We start from the raw sequence: 23,783 nt of genomic DNA on the forward strand, positions 1-23,783 counted from the left end.
TGCTAAACACATATAGGCTATGTTGAAATTAGAGGCTAAATACTGCCTCGTGGGTTTCATTACATCATATCAGCTGCCTTCATTAGATTATCAGTGAGCATTTAGGCGTTGGGTTGGGATTTAGGATTGATCGGCCATCCCATAATGAAATGTGAGGTTTATGACCCTTCATGTCAGAGCTTCAGCTCGCTGCAGCATCAGCTGCCTTTCTGTGTTAGCTGCTCTTCTGCTGGCTGTCAGTGGACAACAAAACCTGCTAACAGAGTAAACATCAGGTCTCTACGTTCTTCATCTGTCAGGTTTGATGTGATGGAAAGGATGAGACGTAAACCGTAACAGCTGATGGATGCTCGATGTTCAAGATCCTGGTCTTGTGTCCAAAATTTCCCCTCGAATGTTATGAGGCTCAGTCAGAAATGCTAACTTAAATATACTTAAATTAGCTTGGAAAGAAAAGATATTGGGATCATATGAAAAAAAAACTGAGACAGTTTCTGTTTGATAGGTTCAAATGTAAATAATCAATTATAAGATCCAATGCTAATAGACTCCAAGCAGAATAAACAGGATTACACAAAGATATATTGATCTAGGGGGCTTTCAGACAGTGAAGATGTTATATGAAAGTGAAATATTGAAGAAAAAGAAAAGAAAACGTCTTTAAATTAATTGTTTTGTGGGTCCTGGATTGAAAACATGGGATGGGTATCATAAATAAGAAACTTTCAGATGCCTCGTGCTGACCTGTGATGTACAAATGAGTGTGTAACAGTGGGAATGGACAGCACCGCTGGCTAGAACTCAGGTCCACTGTAACCAACTATGACATGTTATATTTAGGGTCTAAGGATGTCAAGACCTGTTGGAAAGTCCATTCCTAACTCTTAGCAGCCTAAACACACAAAGCACACAACATCTGAAACGTTCTGAAACATGAGATTTAAAGGTTTGAACTTCACCTTTTGTGTGTTCAAGTAAGTGCTTCATCTTGAATGCACCTGAAAAGAGACTGTCCAAAGATGTGTGTTGGTATCAATGCCTCAACACAGACGGGTCGTGGAAGCAGTCGGATGCAGAAGGATAAGACGGCCTCTTACCCCAACTTTGGGATGCTTTTGTCTGCAGACGTGGTCAGAGGAAGTGGACAAAACTAATGTGTTTGAAAACATCAAGCACTGCGTGTATACTACATGTAGTGCTTGATGTTTGTTAGTCGGATGCTCTTGAGGAAACATTAGCTTGGTCAGGCTCGATGCCCCGTCTAGGGAGGGAATAGTCTGTAATGACAAACCCGATCAGCATGCCCTCAGCTCTGTCCGACAAAATGGGAAGGGGAGCGGTGATTGGTCGACGCTGGACTGTAACATCTGGACCGTCCGTCCAGCTGCAAAGCGGGCACCCTGGCAGCTGTTCATCTCTGCGGCTGGGCGTGACATTGATGGTGTTAACTGGCCGAGCACACACACACTCATAAAGTGACAATCCTCTTCCATCCGTCTGTGGCCTAATTCCCACAGCTGTGACAGACCACCTATATCTGAACACTCATATGCATATAGATGTGTTGAAACACAGTCACACGGGAGAATTAAGAGACCGAATCTCTCACTCGTGTCTGAGCTGTTGGCACCTGGCAGCCAGAGTGGAGTGAGTCCGCGAGCTGAGAGCTGGGCTGAGGTGAGAGACGATCGTGTATGAAGTAAATATAATGAAATGTGAGCAGTGAGACACCAAGAGGCGTGTTAAGTGCTGCGGGGAGTTGAAAAGTCTGAGTTAGCGTGGGAGAGCGGCGAAAAGTGAGAGTCCGAGGCAGGAGACGGTTCGACAGTAAATTCAAGGCAAAGACGAGATGGAGAACGGAGGAGGCAGTAAGAGTCCGATGTTTATGAGTCACCCTCTCCTCTCCGACTCTCAGCCAGCATTAGTGCCACTCAGCTGGGGTGCCCATGGACCGCCTGCCATGCCAGCGCCATCTTCCTCTCCCAGTAGGCCTCACCTCAGCCTGGCTGCCATGCTGCTGCTAGTGTCACACTCGTATTAACCCTCTGGGAAGGCTTCCCATCATGCCCACAGAAGTCCCAACACACACAAGACCTTGACGAGTTCTGACTTCAGAGATGCAGGAGTTCAGAAGGCTTTTAGTTCAATGTCAGGTGACCGAGTTCGTCTGAGTGCTGCACGGGGTGTTCGAGTACTGGCCAATAGATCAGGATGTTCTTATTCACAGATAGCTGAAAAAAGGAATAAACAACAGAGACACCTCACAGAAACTCTTACCTTTGTGCTCTCAGGTGGAGATCGTGACCCATACAGGGCCCCACCGGCGCCTGTGGATGGGCCCGCAGTTTCAGTTTAAGACCATTCACCCTTCAGGCCAGACCACGGTCATCTCCTCCTCGTCCTCAGTCCTGCAGTCCCAGGGACCCACTGATGTCCAGCAGCCGCTTCTGGACTTTGACACAGACGACCTGGACCTGCACAGCCTCAGGTACTTTAAAAATAATGCCCCCTAGGATTCAATAAGGCTAGATTTTGTTATCAGTCAATATCACAGCTCTAAACATGCAGAGACACAGCGCTCACTCTAACTGACCCAAAGTTATCCTGATGTCATCCACGATCATCCCTTTTCTGTCGGCAGCATTATTTACATTAACCATGTGTGCAGGATCCAGCCGGTGCGCTCGGAGCCGGTCAGCATGCCGGGCTCGTCTCGGCTGGTACCCGATCGTCGAGGACAGTCCAACCTCATGGACGCAGGATCAGGTAGGAAACCTCTATGGTTCATTGTATGTGCTTCCATCCCTCCTCTCGTGCTCTGTGACGTAGCTTTGGTTCTTCTGTTCCATCTCACTCCGACCTGTTTCATACTGATTCATTGATTCATCAGAGTCCATCTGGTTTGCTGCAGCGTCTGATTTCAGTTACATGTGTTGTGTTTTATTCCCATCCATCACCTCATCTGAGAACTCTGTGAGCATATTTGTCAGCATGGTATTTATTAAGGACCTAGTATGAGGACTACTATCACTTACTTACCACTTAATCCACCGTCTCTTCATTCATTAGAAGGGCTAGGTCATGGCAGAGGTGGCTGTGACTCAGCAGGGAGACATTGATGAGTATCATCTGTGAGAATGAACAAGTGGGACATACCTGCTGGGTTCTTTGTGAAGGACGGTTTCATTAGGTTCAAGTGGGCTAATTAAAATACCTGGAAACTAATAAAATCAGTAAAACTATGTTTTTTTCTGTGCCTGAAAACGGTCTGGAAATATTTCACGCCTGCCACAGCACAGGCCACACCATGTTACTGCCTCTCCCAGCACAGCGAGCATCAGTACAACTATGAGACAAGTTCAACAACACGTCAACCAATCCATTGCTGTCGATCAGCCATAACATTATGGACCCACCTAATACTGTGTAGCCCTGACCCGTCGAGGCATGGACTCCACCAGACCTCTGAAGGTGAGCTGGCAAAAAGACGTGAGCAGCAGATCCTGTAAGTCTTGTACGTTGCGAGGTGGGGCCTCCATGGATCGGACTTGTTGGTCCAGCACATCCCACAGACGCTCCATTGGATTGTGATCTGGGGAATCTGGAGGCCGAGTCAACACCCTGAACTCGTTGTTCCTCAAACCATTCCTGCAGCATGTCTGTAGTGTGGCAGGGCGCATCATCCTGCTGACAGAGGCCATTAGGGAATACTGCGTCCATGAAGGGCTGCAACAGTGTTTAGGTAGATGGTTCGTGTCGTTTCTCCTGCTTCCAACACGTCAAAGACAAAATGTTCACTTGCTGTCTAACATATCTACCACAACTACTTTCCATTCATGTGGATTAAAGTAGTTGGTCATTTACACGTCAGAGTCTTTGCAGAGCTCTGAGTGTTGTGTTGCCTCCTCATGGTTTTCCTACCTGCCTTCATACTATAAAACAATCCGCGGTGATTGTCTGAGGAGGCCTGCAGAGTCGAGCAGCCTTCACACAGGATGGATGGTATCTAGTGGTTCTGATGTCCCTCTTCATGTCTCCTTTAATCTGGTTACGCTGTTTGGCTAATCCAATCACACACAGATGAGAGGATTTTCCCTTCAGAATATGTCTTTTACTCTCACACTGTAATGCTGTTACATGGCTCCTGTGAATGTGTGTGGATTATGCGTGGTATTTCCAGCCGCTGCGGGTGGAGGAATCATCACTTACTGCGTGACATTATATCCTGTTGCCTTTTGTGTGATGAAAGAGATAGCGGAGCGACGGTGGCGTCTGCGACATTATCTGCTGCGTCTTGTGACAGAGACTTCACTCATCTGATCGCGGGCTGACAGACGGCCGCCTCCGGCTTCTCCACTCAGGTGTCAGGAAATATTTACAACTCGTGTCACAAAAAGGTGTGTCGCAAATAGTTTGACGTGTCTGATAGTGTCGTTTTCTTCCGCACATGCTTTTCAACACACAAGAGATGAAACACAGATATAGTTGCAACATTTTTGACCACATTTTTATCATTTTCAGCTAAACGAAGAGAGAGAGATGGTTCTGGTTCGAGTCCCGGTTCAGACGTAGTGGGCCTTTGTGTGTGGAGTCTGCATGTTCTCCCTGTGCATGCGTGGGTTCCCTCCGGGTACTCCGGCTTCCTCCCACAGTCCAAACACATGCTCGTCTTTTCACTTTTATTTTGCAGATTAAGTTAATGATGAAACGTGTGCATCCTTCTAGCTGCATCTTAAAACATGTTTGCAGCCGTGTTTGATCTCCAGCAGTCTCATTGGTGGGACTGTGGTCATGTGAGAGGAAGCGAGGCCTTGCAGAAATCTGCTGATTATACAGAAGCAGAATCTCTGCCTTCACCTGTTAACCTACAGCACCCCCTGTGTCTGATCCCCTGACCTTCCCTCTCCTCCTCTATCTGCATCCTCCCATCGCCCCACAGTCCTATCTGTTGTTCTTCTATCTGCAGCCGGTGTCCTCTGTGTTTTCTTCACTAACTGGTTCAGAGCAGAGAGAGAGAGAGAGAGAGAGAGAGGACAGAGCCAGGCCGAGGGATGGAGGTGATGCTTATCAGTGTGTGTGTGCGCGCAGGGAGGGTTCAGTGTTGTGTCCTGTCACTGCTGTGGCGCCGCCTCTTATCACACACACACATCACTTTTGTCTCACCCTCAGAAGGGTGTGTGGCAGAAGTCACCAATATGAGTCATAAGAACAGGCGCGTGTGTTTAGTGCATCTTTCTTTTGCATCATGCTGCAGAGGAAGATGATGTGTTTATACTTCTGCAGCGGTCCTTCTAACCGACACCGAGCTGTTGAATCGAGGCTGACACGTTTCTGAGCACGCCGTGGCCCTTCAGATTTATCTGATGGTACTTTTTGAACGTTGATATCAGCAACATCGTCGGGCTTGAAGCCACCAAACACACAGATGTTCTGCAGATATTTCAGTGTATTATTTCCTTGTGTCAGTGAATTCTAGTTTTACACAGGATATGCAGATAAGCAAAGATTAGCATTTATTACATTAACTCTATTAACTTCCCGATTCTACAATCTGATGTGTCTGAATAGTCGACTGCTGCATTTGATCACAGACTCCATTTAACATCAGCTCATTCACAGAAACATGTCGATGACCCCGCAGAAACAAAGAACATCCAGCGCTCCGAGCGAGCTGTGCTATCACAGGTATATTTATTAAACATTAACGTGTCTTTTATAAAGATCAACGTACATACACCTGTCTGTCACGCTGCGGGTGAGCATCTCTCTCTCTGACCGGGCTGGGATCTGAATTTGCCGCCCTCTTCGCCACGCGGCACACGGTTGTTGTAGTAGCTCGTTTCAGCTCGACTTAAGTTAATTATTAACGTATGAAGTGACGCTGTGATGCATTCAAAGACGCTCCGTGACCGCCACTTCGAAATAAGAAGAGATATGTGACCTTAGCACATCAGAAACCCTTCTGAAAAGTAACTGTGATCTAATGAGAAATAAATGTGATATCTCAGTTTACATGTGAAAAGCACTTTAAAAAGCACGTGTGATTAAAGAACTGAAATGTGCTTTATGTGCCTTCACAGACTTTTCTACAGGCTAATGACCGCATGCTTACATTTAAACACGTTGCATGTAATGCGTGCATGTTGTGACACTGCAGCCCGTGGCCTGCTCGTGTTTTTCAGAATAAAAGCGCTTCCTGCAGAGTCCTCGGGCTCCGTGAGGTCGTAAAAAGCTGCAGTTTTCCCTACAGTGACTCACTTACAGTCAGTCAGTCTCCCCAGTGTCTGCTCCGTCTTATCTCAGCCCATACACTCTGCTTATCTCTGCTTCCCTGAGGTGATGGGACGCCATCTGCATCGGACACACACACACACACACACACACACACACACACACACAAACACACACACACTCTGTATGTTGTACAGTGCTTCCAGTCATGGCTTCTTGACTCAGCATATCCGTCTCTCTGTGGAGGGACAACACCAACGCTGCCGTCTCACTTTCCACCAGCCGCAGAATATACAGGATCAATGTGTAGCTGTTATCAATATGCCCCATCTGCACCCCAAGCCTGTGTGTGTCTGTGTGTGTAGAGGCGGCTTCAGCCCCAGCTAGACTACACAGTGGCATTTTGTGGCCCGGGAGGTCGTATCAAGAGAGAAAGAAAGAGAAGGAGACAGACCTGAAAGAGAGATAACACTGCAAGACTGAAAGAAAGACTATTTAATCTTACCTGCGTCTGTGTGCGTGTGTGTGCGCGCGTGTGTGTGCACTGATAAATCTGCCTGTCCCCATGCACACACTGCTGTGGTTGTGTTTTGACTCTGCACAGAAAGCCACCCTGCACCAAAACAGGAAAGAACAACAAAAACTCTCGTCTGTAGCGTCAGCCATGTTGTTGTTTTTGTTGTTGTCATCTTCAGTGTGTGTGTGTGTGTGTGTGTGTGTGTGAGTGTCCTTGTCTTTGTCACCACGTCTCTGCTTCACTGTGCGTCTCCATCTGTGTGTGTGTGTGTGTGTGTGTGTGTGTGATTTATCTGTGGCGGTGGATCAGTGATAGTGTGTTAGCTGGCGGCAGAGCAGAGCAGACAGGACGAGATGGAGCTGCCTTATCACCAAACACTGAGGACACTTTAGAGAGCGGCTGGACTTTGGCACGAGGAGTGTGCACGAGGGTTAGACTGATGCACTGGTGGACATGTAAGGCCAGCACAGGATTTAAGGCTGAAGCAGACCCGGACTTCTGTCAGTGGAACATATTTTCAATTGTTCCTTTTTGTTCAGCAACACAACAAACTCCTTTATCAGTCGACGTGTTGTTTTACCTGTAACACGCTGACAGACAGATCTTTGTATGTTTCCAGCCACTGTCTTTGTGGTTCAGGTTACGTCAGTGTCATCTTCAAACATTTTATCTAACTGAAGAGTTTTGTCTTCTTGTTACGGCAGCTCTCCTGCAGCTACTCTATCTGGTGTTTAACCCGTTTAAATCATTTGTTTTGGAGAGGAGGAGACCCCTTCAGATAATTTGGCTTCCAGTGGACACCTTGTGAATGACGAGCCCTGAAGGAATCCGAACCTAAAACTGAGCTGATGTTGTAAACGGCAGCTCAGCTTGCAGCCCCTCTCGACCTCCTGTCCACCAAAGACCGTCTTCTTATTGTGAAGCTGCTTTATTCAGTGTGTTTACTGTTTAATCGGTTTGTTTTGGAGAGAAGGAGACCTCTACGGATAACCTGATAAACTATGAACAATGAAGGAATTACCGTAAAATACCTAATATAGGCCACACTGGAATATAAGATGCTGTCTGTTTTGGGGGATAAAAAGGTTTTCTATAACTATTTATTAATTAAAACAGTTATTGGGAGCCGGTTTGGCTCAGCGGTTAAATCGGCGGCCATATACAGAGGCTGCAGTCCTCGATGCGACAGCCACGGGCTTAACTCCTGCCCTTTGACCTTTGCTGCGTGTCATCCCCACTCTCTTCCCTTGTTTCCAACACTTTCCACTGTCCTCTCTCAATAAAGGCACGAAAGGCCAAAAAAACAAACAAAAATTTGATGATTGTTGTGAGGATGGCGCCGCATGTCCGTGACGAAGCTTTAGCTAGATTATAGCGCCATCGTATCTCTGCATCTTATACTGGTATATTGGTCGCACCGGTTTATAGGACACAGCCCACTTTTTAGATGTTTTACGGTACCTAAAACTGAGCTCCCTCATGAGCAGCCGCTCAGCTCGCAGCCCCTCCGGAGGAATTGTGTCGCTGAAAGGGGCTGAAATACACATTTTATTATCTTCACTTCAAGAGGAAAAGCTTTTAAAATGTGTAAACGATCACGATAATAAACTACATGCAGCCTTGTTTCTCCATCAGAATATCTTGTTGCAGTGTTTTCCTCATAAATATCTAAATGGTGAAATACTTGTATCAGTATTGTCTTTCTCAGTTGACCCCTGAGGCGTGCATATGTCCCTTAATGTGTACAGTCGTGTATGTATATGTGTGTACTGTATGTTTGCCCTTGTGACTTGAGTGCAGTGTGTGTCAGTCCATTAGCAGCATCCTGTAAAACACTGAGTTAATCAGTGTGGGATCTGCAGCTATCAGCCATTAGCCACATCCACCCCACATTATCACAGCTCAGTTACCCTCTCTGACTCTGAGTGTGTGTCTGCAGGTGTGTGTATGTACAAACACACACACTTAAACGCACACATGACAAACACAATTTATCCGAAACCCGATTTTAGTCGTCCAAAGTTCAATTTTCAACCATATTAAAATAAACATAAAGAAATGTCTGCCTGCGTGACACACTGCCCACACGGTCAGCGAGACTGTAATTACATGAGATTGGTAGTCACTGAGCTGAAGCATGCACAAACAGCAGCAGGTTTCACCCACTCCTTTATGTGAAAGCAGGCATGCACCTGTTAGCATCGCCGACACAGAGCCCCCCTTGTCCCGGTGACCCACCACCTCTTCACCACCATCAGCACCACCCTGAGGCGAGAAGGGGCTTTCCCGTGCATCATTGTTCTCACAGAGGCTGGAGCAGAATGAAAGAGAGCGCTATGAATGAGTGAATAAAAAGACGACACACACACACACACACACACACACACACACACACACACACACACTTTGCCTGCCATCTTTCCCTCCCTCTTCTCTCCTCCCCTTCATACTTGTGCAGCCATTTAAAAGAGCAGGCACCTGTGCTGAGGTATTCTGTCTCCCTTTCTTTTTCTAATACACACATACCCCAGTCAGTAACCTATACCCCACAATTACCTCCCGGCCTCATAAAGGGCCCTTGTATTTTTGTGCTATAGCGGCCACACTGACAACAGTGATCGCACAGGCCAGAAAGATGCCCGGCCATCCGATCTCTTCCTTAAAGACAAATACCCTCATTTCCCTCCCCCCCCCCCCCTCCCCCACCGCTCCATTCCTCCTCTCTTGATTTTATTTTCATCAATAGGCACCTTTGTCACCTCGCTGCCCCCCCACCCACCCTGTCCATCGCCTCAGGGTGTGTTTGGTGACCCGTCGGTTGGTGACAGGACTTAACAGCAGATCTTTACGGTCATCGGCGCTCTATTTAGTTTTTGTCATCACCAGCGGTCAGAAACAGAGACCCGCTGAGCTGAAGAGAAACTGATCTGCTGGAACATCTGAAAGGACAGGAAGTAAATATAGTTCACCTGCTGCTCCTGGAATTCCTGCTATATCTCCTGGTGGTTTGAGATGCGTATTCCAGGCAGATTTTATCGATGGAAGTCGGAGAAGAAAAAGGACTCATGTTAGGATCTTAAATCTTGGATCCTCTGGAAACTCTGAGTGAAATCTCTGGGATTCATTTATTGTTTCCAAGGTGCCATATTTTATTAAGTAAAAGCGATGAGAATGCCGATGAGGCTGTCCGTATTCTCTCTGTAAGGCTTGCATCGCAGCTGTGCACGGTTGAGCAGTAGACGGGCCTCCTTAAGTACCAGCTGCTCCATGAGGACCCTGTATGCTCAGACTGCTCCGAGTGCGGGTTGTGGAGATGATCCAATGCCATGTTCAAATCATTCATCACTTTTGGAAGTGCGGGTCCTGGAACTGGCTAATTGCACAAAACACATCATGCAGAACATTGAACGTTCTTAACCTGGCAGGTACGTTCCTGAAGTCGCGCTTTAACTCGTCTGCAACAGGCCTCACTTTCACATACAAGGGCAGAAAAACAATGTGCTACTTTGGACACACTTTTTTGTGCTCAAACTGTGTGATATCTTTACACCCACGACTCCAAGGGGCGATTCTGTAAGACTGGATTGCGGGCACTGATAGCGCCATAAATTGTGCATCATCTGCCCCCTCTATCTGCTCCGTGTCAAGGTCCGATTCACAAAACAAATGTCTCTAATGATATTCAAGCGCAAACACGACCATAAAGTTTTGCTGATTGTGCAGTTTGCTCTTGTTTGCATCTGATTGTGGTAAAGCGAGCCTCAGACAGCGGGTAATATTGTCACTCTAACTGCGCAGTGCTGTTAGCGCTGGTGTTTGTGAATTGGACGCTTCTTGCCACGAGGCTCATTTGCATAGGAAGGGGTTAAATTTTCCCTGAATGTCTCCATAATGACTCACTTTGGGCTGCATTCAATCCTCTGCGTGTGCTTCGAGTCTTTTTGTGTCATTTGCACAGGTTTAGGGGGCGCAAAAGCCACGCAATCCAAATGTTTTATGGCTGCACCTTTCAATCAAACACGTCTTCTAAATGTCCTGTACGCGGGATCGGACTGGTCATTTGGAAATTAATGCACATGCCAGAACGTCAAGCAACCAGTTCCAAGGTACCAAAATTGTCCAGAGGTGTTTTTGACTGAAAGGCAGGTCGACTACTGGACCCATCCATGTGATGTCAGAGGTCAGGTGGGCAATACTCCAGTGAAATAAAGACAGGAAGGGAGGAGCTGAATGAAAATAGAAGCGGATAATAAAGGACAGAAAAAGCTAAAAAGTTGGTGCAGAAAAAAAGTAATAGAGAAATAAAAGACACATCTATTAGTGACAAGTATTGACAATAAAGCCACATGAATCCTTCTGGCTGCAGCCGTGACAACAGTAACAAGTGACTGACAGATTCGGTGCCATCTGAAGCTTCATGATGTCCACCGTTCTTAAACATAGCTCCGTTTCCCTGGTTACACACGTGGAAACTCAGTCACACAGACGACAGACTCTCTTTGCATTTCAAACTCGTCTCAAATGTTTCTTCCTCTTTTTTCCATCGCCTGTCTCCGCTCTTTGTATCTCCTCTCTAACATCTCTGAGATTTATCGTTCGCTCACTTTTAAGACTTCAGGAAGTGTGTTAGCTTGCGTGTGTGTGTGTGTGTGTCTGTGTTGGTGTGTGTGAGGCTTTGGGGACTACAGGGCGGGAATGGTTTAGCCACATGTAGGGATTTATGGCGAGTGTATGCGTGACTGAGTGAGATCAGGGAGTGACATGGATTGATATGGGTGAGTGCTGATCAGGTTTTTGTGCTGCTGTTATCTCTGTCTGTGTGTGTGTGTGTGTGTGTGTGTGTGTGTGTGTGTGTGTGTGTGTGTGTGCGCGTGTGTTTTGTGTTGGTGCACTTATAATCTGTGAGAGATGGAATGCCCTCCAGCATTAGTGTTATACAGCAAGTGCATGTGTGCCTGTGCATCCATGTGACTCTCTGTGTGTGTGTGTGTGTGTGTGTGTGTGTGTGTGTGTGTGTGTGTGTGTGTGTGTGTGTGTGTGTGTGTGTGTGTGTGTGTGTGTGTGTGTGTGTGTGTGCAGTGCCAGAGGGCAGTGAAGACTGAGCAGCTGCTCTTTATAGTGACTGAACGGACACCGATGTGTCGGGCATCTGCCACGCGTTCAGCCTACCGCCTACCCACTGGAGTGTGTGTGTGTGTGTGTGTGTGTGTGTGTGTGTGTGTAATCATGTCATTCTGTTTCCCAATGCTTTTATAATCATGTAGCAATAAATTCATACAGATTTATGTCTTTTTAATTATGACAGCGAGGAGAAAAGTACGGTTATGATTGTGTTGTGTTCTGTGTGTGTGTGTGTGTGTGTGTGTGTGTGTTGTAGCTGCAGAAGCACAGGATCATATCGATGCTTCATGTTCATCTCCAGCGTGAAAACACTTGCACACACATGCACACACACTTGCATGTTACAGAGCAGCAGTGTGTCCCTGCGTGAGGGGTGAAAGGGAGGGTGAGGCAGGGTGAGGCGGGGGGAGGCCGCTGTTGGTGCCACCCTTTCATTCCCATGACCTCAATCTTTGTCGGGCGCCCTGCCAGGCCGGCCATCCCTCCGTCTGCTGGGCCCGTCGCCACTTCAAGATGTGAAGGGGAAGTAGTGAAGCAGCCGAGCGCTGACCTCACACACTCTGACACACACAGGCGCTGATCGCTCTCTGCTCAGACAGCCATGTGCATACGCAGGCGGAGACTGATACATGGTTGTTTTTAAACTACTTCTGGTTTTGGAGATCTAATTTAATGGGTCCAGTTATTTTAGAAGGAAGCTGATACGTAACTGTGCAGCTTGTTACTGTTTATGATAAAGGGCTGCACATTGTTTAATTGTATGCTACCAAGTATTTAATTCCATTGCACAGCATGAGAGCTGAATGTGCAAAAATGCTGCACGGTGGTGTAGCGCTGTCGCCTCACAGCTAGAAGGCTCCTGCTTCGAACGTAGCGGGCCTGTCTGTGTGGAGTCTGCATGTTCTCCCCGTGCATGCGTGGGTTCCCTCCGGCTTCCTCCCACAGTCCAAAGACACGCTCAGGTTCATTAGTGACTCTACATCGCGTGTGAGCGTGAACGGTTGTCTGTCTCTGTGGTGGATCTCAGGTCTCTTGTTTCCTATTTCCTCGCTCGAACCAGAAGTAGTTCCAGACCCACCATATTGAGGATCATCTCAAAGCTCTTATCACTGCTCGAAAGAGCGAGGAGGGCATTCTGAGGAGCGATAACGCGAGCAGTTTTTAACTGGCCGACACGCCCCCTTATTGGATATCAGTTACTGATTGGTCGCTGCAGCAGATCGGACAGCATCGCCGGAGTTTCATACTGGAGAGAGGAAGAAGTGGACCTTAAACAGGGTGCTTTGAAACCAACTATACACGACGTCAGTATAAAATACCTGACCAGGTGTAACCCCGCCTCTCGCCCAAAAGATAATAAATGGATGGATGCACTTTCTTTTATATCAAAGTAAATGTGATTTTTTCTGGTTTACCTTCTTTATTTGTTTAAAAACTACACAGACGTTTAAAACAGGAACTACCTGAGACGACCAGCAGAGCTGTTTTTATGTCTTTGATGTTTTCTGATCATCTCTCATTAAGAAGCAGAAATAAGAGAGCCGTGTTCTCACTGCCTCTGTAGTTCCATCAGCACCATCGTGTCTGTGTCAGAGCTCGGGAGATGATCCCTCAAACTTTAATTAAAAATGTTCATCTTCACATAATTAAATGTTAAAGTCGATGATTTGTAGCCCTAATACACCCGTCGTCCTCACACACTCTGCTTTTACTTATTTACCTGTTGACAGCACCTCTCAGGACAGCAAGGGTAAACACACACACACACACACACACACGCACACACCGTCCTGTTACAATTACACCTATCATTCCTGTTAGGTGATGGAGTTTGGTGACCTTGTGTGATTCTCAGCACAGCTCCAATCAGCCATAACTGAAAACACCTGTGTGTGTGTGCGCTTGACCTTTAAGTTAGTGAGGCAGCGCAGTAAATTAGGGACAAACTCCAACCAGACGTGCATCTCTGAGCGTCTCACAACACGCTGCGTAACACACGGGCTGCTGCTTCGCTTTAGTGTTTTAAAGTGTTTCTTTTTTTGTTCTTTCCCTCCGTCACGCCCTCCGCCGAACATAACCAAGGACAGAAACAGCTCATCATCGGCAGTGACACATCTTCTTCCTCTCTCTTCTTCTCTTTTTTCCATCTGTTCCTCTCCTCCTCTCAAACTCTCTCCCTCTACACTTTCCTCTCCCTCTCTCGCTGACGCTAACACTCTCTGACAGTGTCTCCATGCTGTCGCGCACTAATCCACCTCTGAGAGGTGTTAAAGCACTTCCACACTCACACACACACGCATACACACACAACCACAGAAACACACAGACACACACACAGCGTCGCTCTAGATCCCGTAAGGTATCGATCTGCCATCCCGCTCGCTCTAATGGGATTTTTTACACCTAAGCATCAGAAAGGCCTAATGCATCGCAGCACATCTGATGCAGTCACGCACACACACACACACACACACACACACACGCACTCACACTCTTACATACTCACACACACTCTCATACACAGAGATAATTACGGCCTGGCTGGCAAGTGTGGTAAAAAATGAATAGAGGATGGAAGAGGAGAATGCACTCAGCAGCATATGCATCTAACTCCCTCAGCATCTGACTCATGTCACAGATGTTCAGACAATCTACAACCACAGGCACACACACACACACACACACACACACTTCTCTGAGTGTGACTGTGAAATAATGAATCCCTTCACACAACTTTTTAATGAAGACGAGCTCTGAGCCGTCTGTGTGAACCTGTGGAACAAACAAACACCGAGGCGTCTCTCCGCTGCGCATCATTTCATCGAGGAGCTAAAAATAAGTTTTAAAACACCTTTAAAAATGTAAACACTCCCGTCCAGTCATGCGTTTTGGCACCGTTTTAGAGCTGATCTCCGCCCACGCTAACATGCCTGACAGCTCATATGACCAGTCAGCATACCCGGTGCGTACAGGTGTTGGTATGAACACACTCAAAGTAAAACAACAGCTCTCTGAGTCAGACTAATAAACAGGACATGAGAAACACTTGAATTACAGCTTCCCATTATAGTAGCATTACAAAGGAGCATGCTAGCATGGACAACAAGCACCATGTGGTATTTGTTATTCATGTTGAGTTAATGATGAAGGGGTCATGTGATCGGGGCATGAGGAATCAGGGACGGACATGCCGTGAATGATGAGATCGAACAAGGAAGTGAATGTAGGCGTCTGCGTCGTTGTTGCTAAACACAGCAAGGTTTCAGATTATAACAGGGTCAGTTGTGTCTCCAAACGCTGGAGTCACGTGGACGCCAGACGTAAAGATAAGTTCTGAGTCTCAAACCAAAAAGTTGTAGTGCTGACGTAGCCTGACTCCTACAGAGAGTTATTCAGACATCTCTGTGCTCAGGGACCTGACACTGCGAATGATACCGCTAGCTGCACGGCTAACTTAGCTCCGTAGCTAACGAAATCAACACTTAGCTCTTGGTCTTCCGTTGTGTTGGCTTGATCTGCAGAACGCGCACGCAGGAATCAGTTGCTCCCTGTTGGACAGTTTAGCTTTCTCTGATTGGATGGTCAGTGGAGGTAGCTGATTGGCTCACACTTGCACGTATGAAATTTGTCTAACTCAGACTTTACGAAATTTTGAGTACACAAACAAACGGTTTCTACAGCTACAGAAAACTTTTTACGCATTTGCAAATCTGTTTGCACAACATATTTCTACACTTGCAAAACTTGTAATAAAAGCTGTACAACGGCCACAGCTAACACTAGCTTCTGGTACATGTGTTAGCTAGTGTGCTAATCAGTCCATGCACTTTGATAATTGTCTGCTGGTATCGCTACGAGATGACGTCAAGTCTAAAAAAGGAAACCTGAGAATCAGGTTTGGTCTCTTCTCCGAATCCAGAATGACCCGATTAGCTTAGCATTAGCCGTGACTTAAACTGTACATGATTGAGGCTTGTAAGTTATTGTGTCTTCTGTAACAGAGGTCAGGCTTCCAGAGGCCTTCAGTGCTGTTTCAGAAGTGTGAAAATATTAGTGCTCCAGATATTTAGCATCAGTTTCCTCTGTTGCTCCTTCTTCAAACCTCTGACTTTATCTTCATCGCCTCTTTCCTTCCTTCTGTTTTCTCTGCGTCACCTCGGGGCTGACCAGGTGGAGCCCGACTGCAGGCTCATTTCCTCAGCAGGTGTGTGTGTGTGTGTGTGTGTGTGTGTGTGTGTGTGAGTGTGTGTGAGCGTCTTTCTCATCGTCTGTGTGTGTGCATGCATGCGTGTAGTGAAATGTGTGTGTGTGAGCGCACATTGACGTAGATACTATCGGCTCACCTGCTCCCGCCGAGCCACAGAGGCAGCCATTGTGTTTCCGTGCTGGTCAGCAAAAGACCAACCCCCTCCAGGTGACAACAGGTGTTGTGTGTGTGTGTGTGTGTGTGTGTGTGTGTGTGTGTGTAAAAGGATAATATCAAGGAGGATATTGTTTGTGGCAGGGTGGGAGGAGGAGGAGGGAAAGGGGAAGAGGTTACAGCCTTTCTCTCCTCACCTGGAAATTATGTCCTGCCGCCATTTTACTGGAGTGTGTTTCCAATCACCGCAGGAACGTGAGAAATGTCCGCTTGGGAATTCCTCCCCAACTTCCTGTCTGTCTCTCACTGTTGGTGTGTGTGTGTGTGTGTATGTGTGTGTGTGTGTGTGTGTGTGTGTGTGTGTGTGTGTGTGTGTGTGTGTGTGTGTGTGTGTGTGTGTGTGTGTATGTGTGTGTGGGAGAGAAAGAGGGAGACAGAGAGAGAGTCTGTGCTTGATTGTGGATGTGTATCAAAAGTGGCAAATTTCCTCATCGCTTCAAGTTATCATCACTGTTATTTCTTCTTCCTCTTATTAAAGACACGTCTCCGCCCTCGCTCTGCGGAGCTGAGCAGACTTTAAAGACAGCATCAGATAATCCAGAAGCACTTTGAGATGCACTTTTTTTTTTACATTTCTGCAGGTAAACTCTCTCATCATGGATCGCTTGTTTTTGTGCAGCTGTTTTTTGTGCAGAAAAGTTGCAACTGAAGAATATCTATTATTGTGTACGTTTTATTAATATTGAGCTTTTTCCCCCCCAAAGAGACCCCACCCTATCCTGCCCTACTCTGCTGCCATTGGCTAGTATTACTGTGCTGTGATTGGCTGGTGCTTCTTGGCTTCAGGGCTTACTGCCTGCAAGCTTTTCCATGTTGACTCTTCGGAGCGCTGACTGTCCGTCCTACCGTAACCAAATTATTTGATTCGTGTATGTTGCAAATTGTAGGAAGCCAATGTTGATCTTTTTAAAGGCAAGTTTATGTTTAAATAAATATATCTTTGCACGTACGTTTCGTTGTACTGGCACGTGCTCTGGTGGACATATTGCTCAAAAATAGATATTTGAATAGTTCGAACCTTTTGTGTTGTTTTTTTAGAAGGAAACATCGAACAAGGTTTCGGAAACAATCATTGTTTGGGTTCAAATATTAGGTCAACATACGGGACACTAACAGCCGTCTCATTGGGTGAAAATACTGTATTTGAGTTATGTTACCAATCACAGCACAGTGGTACCATCCAAGGAGGTACAGTAGGCCGGGACGAGTTGGCACTCTTTTCAACTCAAGTGTTATTTATCCTCGTCTTTAGGAAGACAGCAAGCGCTCGGAAATCAAGTCTAAATTCTACATCAGAGTCAGATTACTACTTACACCAACATCAGGAGAGCAACACACGTCTCCTGCCTACCTGAACGCCCTCATCCAGGTCTACGTCCCGCTCACTACGCTCTGCCAATGAAAGGCGCCTGGTTCTCCCATCACAACAGGGCCTCTTCTCCTCTGTCCCCTTGTCCATCTTTTAGGCTATACATTAATCAGGGTTAGAGGGTTAGGGTTAGGGCCAGTCAACATTTACAGTTTGATTTTATAAAAAGTTGCATGAGAAATTACTTTTGTTCTACTTTGCTTTCAAATAATTTCCCAACTTTTGCTTCTTCTGAGCTGCATTAAACTCATTATTCCTTATTTAGCCTGTAATTTTACTTCTTCCTGGTACACAACATTAACCAAACTACCATTTTCCATTTGATTAAGATACTCTGGTTGTGTTTTCCCTGCTTCTCTTAATGCATCTTGTTTCATTTGCACTTTCTGTCCAAATATATTACAGATGTGTTTTCTGACTCACAGAAAAACAGCGAAGAGACGGGAAGGGAGGGAGCATCAGCAAAACAACCCTCATCTGCACAGAGAGCAGTCAGACTGAGAGGCTGAGACAGGAAACACACACCTTTGTCTCCCTCACACACACACACACATTTAGACACTCAGTGATGTGGAGCTGTAGTGGCAGCACTAGCGCACGTTAGCATGTTGTGGCTGCAGAGCGTTGCAGGATCATGGCAGAGGAGAAGTGACAGCTTTCTTAGACAGAGCTGCTTCCTTTGTCCTTTTCTTGCTGTTTCTCTGCTTCGCGTGTTTCCACAGCGCGAGTGTGTGTTTGAAGGTTCTGCAGAGTTGCCAGACTGAGCAGGTAGCGAGCAGCGTGTTTGATAGACTGTCTGTTTGCCATTTTGTCAGTGCTGCAACTTTTATACGCTTTAGCTGTCCTCTCACATCTCTCTTCTTCTGCTTGTAGCTTTTTTTGCCTGTTTTTGAAAGCTTTCTCTGGTCGTCGTCCCTCCCCTGCTCCTGCTTCACTCCTTCCCCGACTTCACCTCCCTTCTCAATCCCTGTAAGTCTCTCCATCGCTGTTATCGGCAGCACAGGAAGCTGTTGTTTCCATCTATCTGATGACAAGAGGAAAGAGTCCAGATGTGGACCGCTATATTTGTCCCTCCCTCTCTCCGTCTCTTTCTCCTCCTGTCTTTTCATTAGCTTTCCTTCCCCAGTCACAGATCAGTGTCTCCCTAACACAGCCTGCAAAGTCTAGACATTAAGCTTGATGGTTTGAGCCAATTTCTGGCACCAGCGCCGGCCTGTTGTTACAGATAAGATCTGTCCCCGTCAGTTTGATGGATCATGTAGTTGTTGTATCCTTGGTTTCGATGCAGAGTTTGTGTCCAGTGGCCCAAATATGTTTTAAGAAGCTGATAAGTGTGGTGCACAACAGCCACAACATAAAACATGTTCAATAAAAACGTCAAATTTAAATATATTAAATCATTAAAGATTTGGAAGGCAGTTTGTTTAAGAACCTTTTTTATTATATTTGTTGAAATTCTCTCTACATCCTGACAGCTATCAATAAATATAACTCATTGCTCATTGCTCACAAGCTAAAGCTAGCGAGGAAGTTGCACAAGCTTGTTAGAGTTTGATACATGAGTCCTGCATTTACTTCAGTGAGTTTTTTTGATTGACATTTCCGGTTTGATACTCTTAGAGTCCAACTTATGTTTGCTATTTTCCCGTCTCCTGCAGCTTTAACCTTTAACCTCCTGTTGGTCCTCCTGCAGAAAGGTGACACTGTCGATAGGAATGTGCAAAAGTGAACAACACTAGATTACATTGTTTTTGTTCCTTTGAGTCATTGTGGTCGTTCCAATGATACCACACTGTTGTAATAACAACTTGAGTGTGATGCACAGCAAAGAAAAAAACCTTCAGGGGTTGATTAAAGGGGGCGGGGGGGATCATGCTAAGTTCAAGCTTCATATTTCCCTCTGTGATACCTGTAGAGTAGCTTAGCATCATTTACAGTTAAAAACAACTCTCACCCTGTTGCTCTGTGCAGGCCCTCATACAGCCTCTGCCTGAAACCGCTCAGTCAGCTCTGTCCCTTTAAGAGACCCTGCCCCTACAAGCCCGCTTTCCTCTGATTGGCCGACTCATTTGTTTTCATTTGAAATGCATGAAAACAGATGAGTCTTCACCATGCTGGCGTGACACACGCCGAAATGTAGAGGATAGGAGGTTCGCCTATTTTGACCTCGAGCAGCGCGCTGTTCTCGGCTAAAACACGGTGAAACTGAAATGTGATGTGTCCTATTGATCTCTGACAGCAATATTAACATCTCTTCCTGCAGTAAAAAGTCACAGGCGTGGAGAGGAAAGTAGGTCAACACTTCCGGTATGCTTTTTCAAAGTAAAAGCCTGATCTGGAATTCTTACTCTCCTCAATTGTACAAATGCTTTTATTTTAAAATGTTTCCCGGCCGTTGTTGTTGTTTTTTTTTACTTTATTTGTACGGTCACTCACTCACTCAGTCACTCACTCAGTCAGTCAGTCAGTCACATACAGACCCATGTGTAGGGCTGACCCCGGCGGTCAGCCAAAAATGTATGACAGTAAGGTTTCTAAGAGTTTTATATTTTGCATTTAGTAAGTGTAAGGCAGTACGCGTGCACTGACTTCCTGCGCCTGCGTGCGTGGGTTGAGGTCAGCACCATGTTGTTTCTGGTCGTGTTTCCTTCCTTTAGTTTTACCTGCAGAAATCACCAGGCTGCAGGGCGAACAGGAATGAGCTTAACTTTACTCACGAGCACCCTGATGACCGAGAGTGAAACCTGACAGGCAAGCTGGAAGCCTGATTTGTGTGGGTGTACATATGTGTGTGTGTGTGTGTGTGAGTGTGAGTGTGTGTGTGAGTGTGAGTGTGTGTGTGTGTGTGTGTGTGTGTGTGTGTGTGTGTGTGTGTGTGTGTGTGTGTGTGTGTGTGTGTGTGTGTGTACAGTCCCTAAGATTGAGTTAAAATACGACAGCGGTATTTGGTCAAGGCCGGAAATGTATTCAGAAGCATAACACGTACAGAGAGAGCCCGCTGCACACTAAACACACACGCACACACACCGAACATGTGTTTCTAATGAAAGTAGTGTATGGGAGAGCTGGTCAGCCATACAGTATGAGGTCATCCGGTTTGGTGTGTGTGTGCGTGTGTGCGTGTGTGCGTGTGTGTGTGTGTGTGCCTACATGTATGTTTCTGTGCGTGTAGAGCTCTGAATTATCATCTCGATATACATGCAGGGAGACGCACTTACAGGCCGCATTTAAAGCCTGTAGTTGGTGTGTGTGTGTGTGTGTGTGTGTGTGTGTGTGTGTGTGTGTGTGTCGTACTAGCCATCAACAGCAGCTCTGCCCTGTGTTGCTGAGACTCTATTAAAACTCCTGCAGCCTTTCATCTGACGGCTATGCTTTTAGATGCTCCACCTGGCTCGTGTGTGTGTATATTTGAATGTGTGTCTGTGTGTAGAATGTGTGTGTGTGTGTGTGTGTGTGTGTGTGTGTGTGTGTGTGTGTGTGTCTGTGTGTGTGTGTGTGTGTGTTTGCGGGCATGCTGTCAGCCACTGGGCTAACAAACACACTTAATACAATTATCCCTCGGCAGAGACGAGAAAGGGAGACAGGCGGCACCTCAGAAGGTACGCTGTCTGGTGTGTGTGTGTGTGTGTGTGTGTGTGTGTGTGTGTGTGTGTGTGTGTGTGTGTGTGTGATGGGGTTGTTGTCACTGGCAGCTAGTCGTGGCATTTCCACGCCTGGCTTCCACTCTTGCGTTTCCATCCTCCCCTCCAGTCGTCCCCCCTCGATCCCTGTCTTCCTCTTCTTGTAATTGGGGCTTTCCCTTATAATTAGTCCATCCTAGCCCCCCCCCCCCCCTCCCCTCCCCTCCAGGAGAGGCCTGCTAGCATGGCACCTCGGCCCCAGTAACAAGCACCCTTTCCCCCCTACGGCAGTGGCGCTGACCCCCCGAGGTGCGGGGAGTGGGAGGTTAGCTTAGCATCGTTGCTAACTAGGCCTGTGGAGCCTCAGAGCGAGCCCTGGCGCCGGCCAGCCACATCCCCACTGGTCAGTCTTGCACTAATCCAATAAATGAGCTGTGCGGGAGGGCAAGTGTCACACACTCTGCACACACACACACACACACACACACACACACACACACACACATCCTGATATACACAAAAACTGTAGATACACACTGAGAGGTCCAAAGTTGTGACAAGCTGCTGCTAATTGTGTTCTGTCTGTCCCCGTCTCCTCCTCCTCAGGGCTCACACAAATTCCTCAACCAGTGGGTTGAACTTAAGTGTGTTTGTGTGCGTTGGTGTGTAGGTGTGTGTATATGTTTCATTCTCTTTGTAGTCCACCATTCTTTAAAACAATAACTCTACTGATCATCTTTGAAGCTAAGTCGGAAAACAATAAACCTGTAAGACTCATGATAAACCTTTGATGGCCGTGCCCTGTCCTCATGGGACCCTCATCCACTCCCACTCACTCATTCATTGCATCATTTGTTCCAGTCCAAGCAGTGTGACACCCTGACACTCCTCCGATGTCGAACCCTTTTAAGAACCAGCGTCCAGCCTGCCAGATTTGTTGATTCGATCATTTTCCGGTGAGTTTTCTGCTTTCAGCGGGCTGCACATGTTTATGTAGCAGCGTGAGATAAAATAGTTTGTAAGTCTGTACGGGGTGTTTTATTCTGACAGGATGGTTGCCGTTTCTTTGCCTAAGGTTCTTTGCCTGCTTGGCTAATCTTCTCTGTGCAGTTAGGGTTAGCTGTAAAGCGGCTCCATCAAAATTGAACCTGGTATTATTTGCCAGTTTCCATCTCAATATTTACGGGGTTGGGACGGAGCTTGTGTTTTTACCAACACCATCCCAGCCAGAGTCACAAACTATTTTTCAGTAGTAGAAGAAGAGGACGACAGGTTAGCGAACATTTTAACTGTGCAGCTAACTTTAGCGGTCGCTCTTACCTGTAAATGTTTCTGTAAATTAGATGTGGAGTCGTCAGATAACGACAGCTCTTTCACAGGAAGATGTAACGTGCACTGTTCTGCGATGTTGCTCCCATTTTCTCCTTTGAACACAAAATGATGGAAACATTTCCCCCAATGAAGCATTTATGTCGTCACAGGCCATGGCAACCAGAGACTGTTGATGGCAACCAGAGACTGCTGATGGTAACTGTGAGGACTGGTTGTTGTAAGACTTATGTGTCGTAATGTGTGCGTGCAGGTATCACCAGAGACGGTCAGACAGACAGGTTAGAGCATCTTTGATATGATATCGTCTTCATTTTAAAATCTATTTTGAAATTGTAATCCTGCTAGTAATCCCCCTTTTTTTTTTTGTAAACATGATTATTGTTTTTTACATTGACAAATGATGTATAAAATGTTTTCAGGATATAAAACCAAGTAACAAACCCATCCCTAACCGAACATATGGCAGTGTACAAATAAATAAATACATAAATAAAATCAAACATATAAACACGCACATACTTGCAGATAAAACGTGTGCCTAAATTGAGACGATACAGACGATTAAATTGGTTACAGGCATAATTGACACTCTTCAATATGGCATACAAAATAATTAAAATAAAACAATATATAGACATGTTGACATTTTCTCACACTGACAAACTTGTTTATGTTAGCATCTTCTGTTTAGCCTCACTCTTCCAAAGCTTCCTCAATATCACCATTTTTGAGGAAGTCCAAAAATGTCTCCCAAATATCAGCGAACTCTGCGAACTCGTCAATTGTTCACGAGCTGTTAATTCCTTCAACCAGCGGACAAGAGGGGGGCCACACACATTTCTCCAACAGAGTGCGTAATCCCCATTTTTAATAAATGTATCTCTAATTACCAAACGAAATGTTGAAATGTGTGTCCTGGTATTCATTCATAGACTTCAGCAGAGTCAGAGTGCTCACTTCATATCAGAGAAACTACGAGAAAACTACCAAAGAACCTCCATCAGTGCACCAGGATAATAGTGAACACAGCCGTCAGTAGACTCTGGTCTCCTGCTGCAGCAAGAGAAATGATTAAAGCAGCTCTGCACCCAGTAAACACCTGCGTATACTAATGTGAGATCTACACCTGTTTGGTCCCTGATATACACAAATCACTTACCTACCATAGTGAGT

General features: G+C 46.2%; 1 protein-coding gene across 1 annotated transcript in view; it reads left to right on the plus strand.

Moving 5' to 3' along the window:
* Positions 1-23,783, plus strand: part of bcas3 (BCAS3 microtubule associated cell migration factor) — a 347,859-nt gene that overhangs the window by 117,694 nt on the left and 206,382 nt on the right. Inside the window, exons 21-22 of the mRNA XM_069676560.1 lie at positions 2,292-2,488; positions 2,669-2,766. Coding sequence (XP_069532661.1) covers positions 2,292-2,488; positions 2,669-2,766 — 295 coding nt within the window. The remainder of the gene's footprint in view (positions 1-2,291; positions 2,489-2,668; positions 2,767-23,783) is intronic.

Source organism: Semicossyphus pulcher, unplaced genomic scaffold (assembly GCF_022749685.1).
Source record: "Semicossyphus pulcher isolate SPU_LCO1_2020_fin unplaced genomic scaffold, fSemPul1.0.p SCAF_26, whole genome shotgun sequence".
Lineage (NCBI taxonomy): Eukaryota > Metazoa > Chordata > Actinopteri > Labriformes > Labridae > Semicossyphus > Semicossyphus pulcher.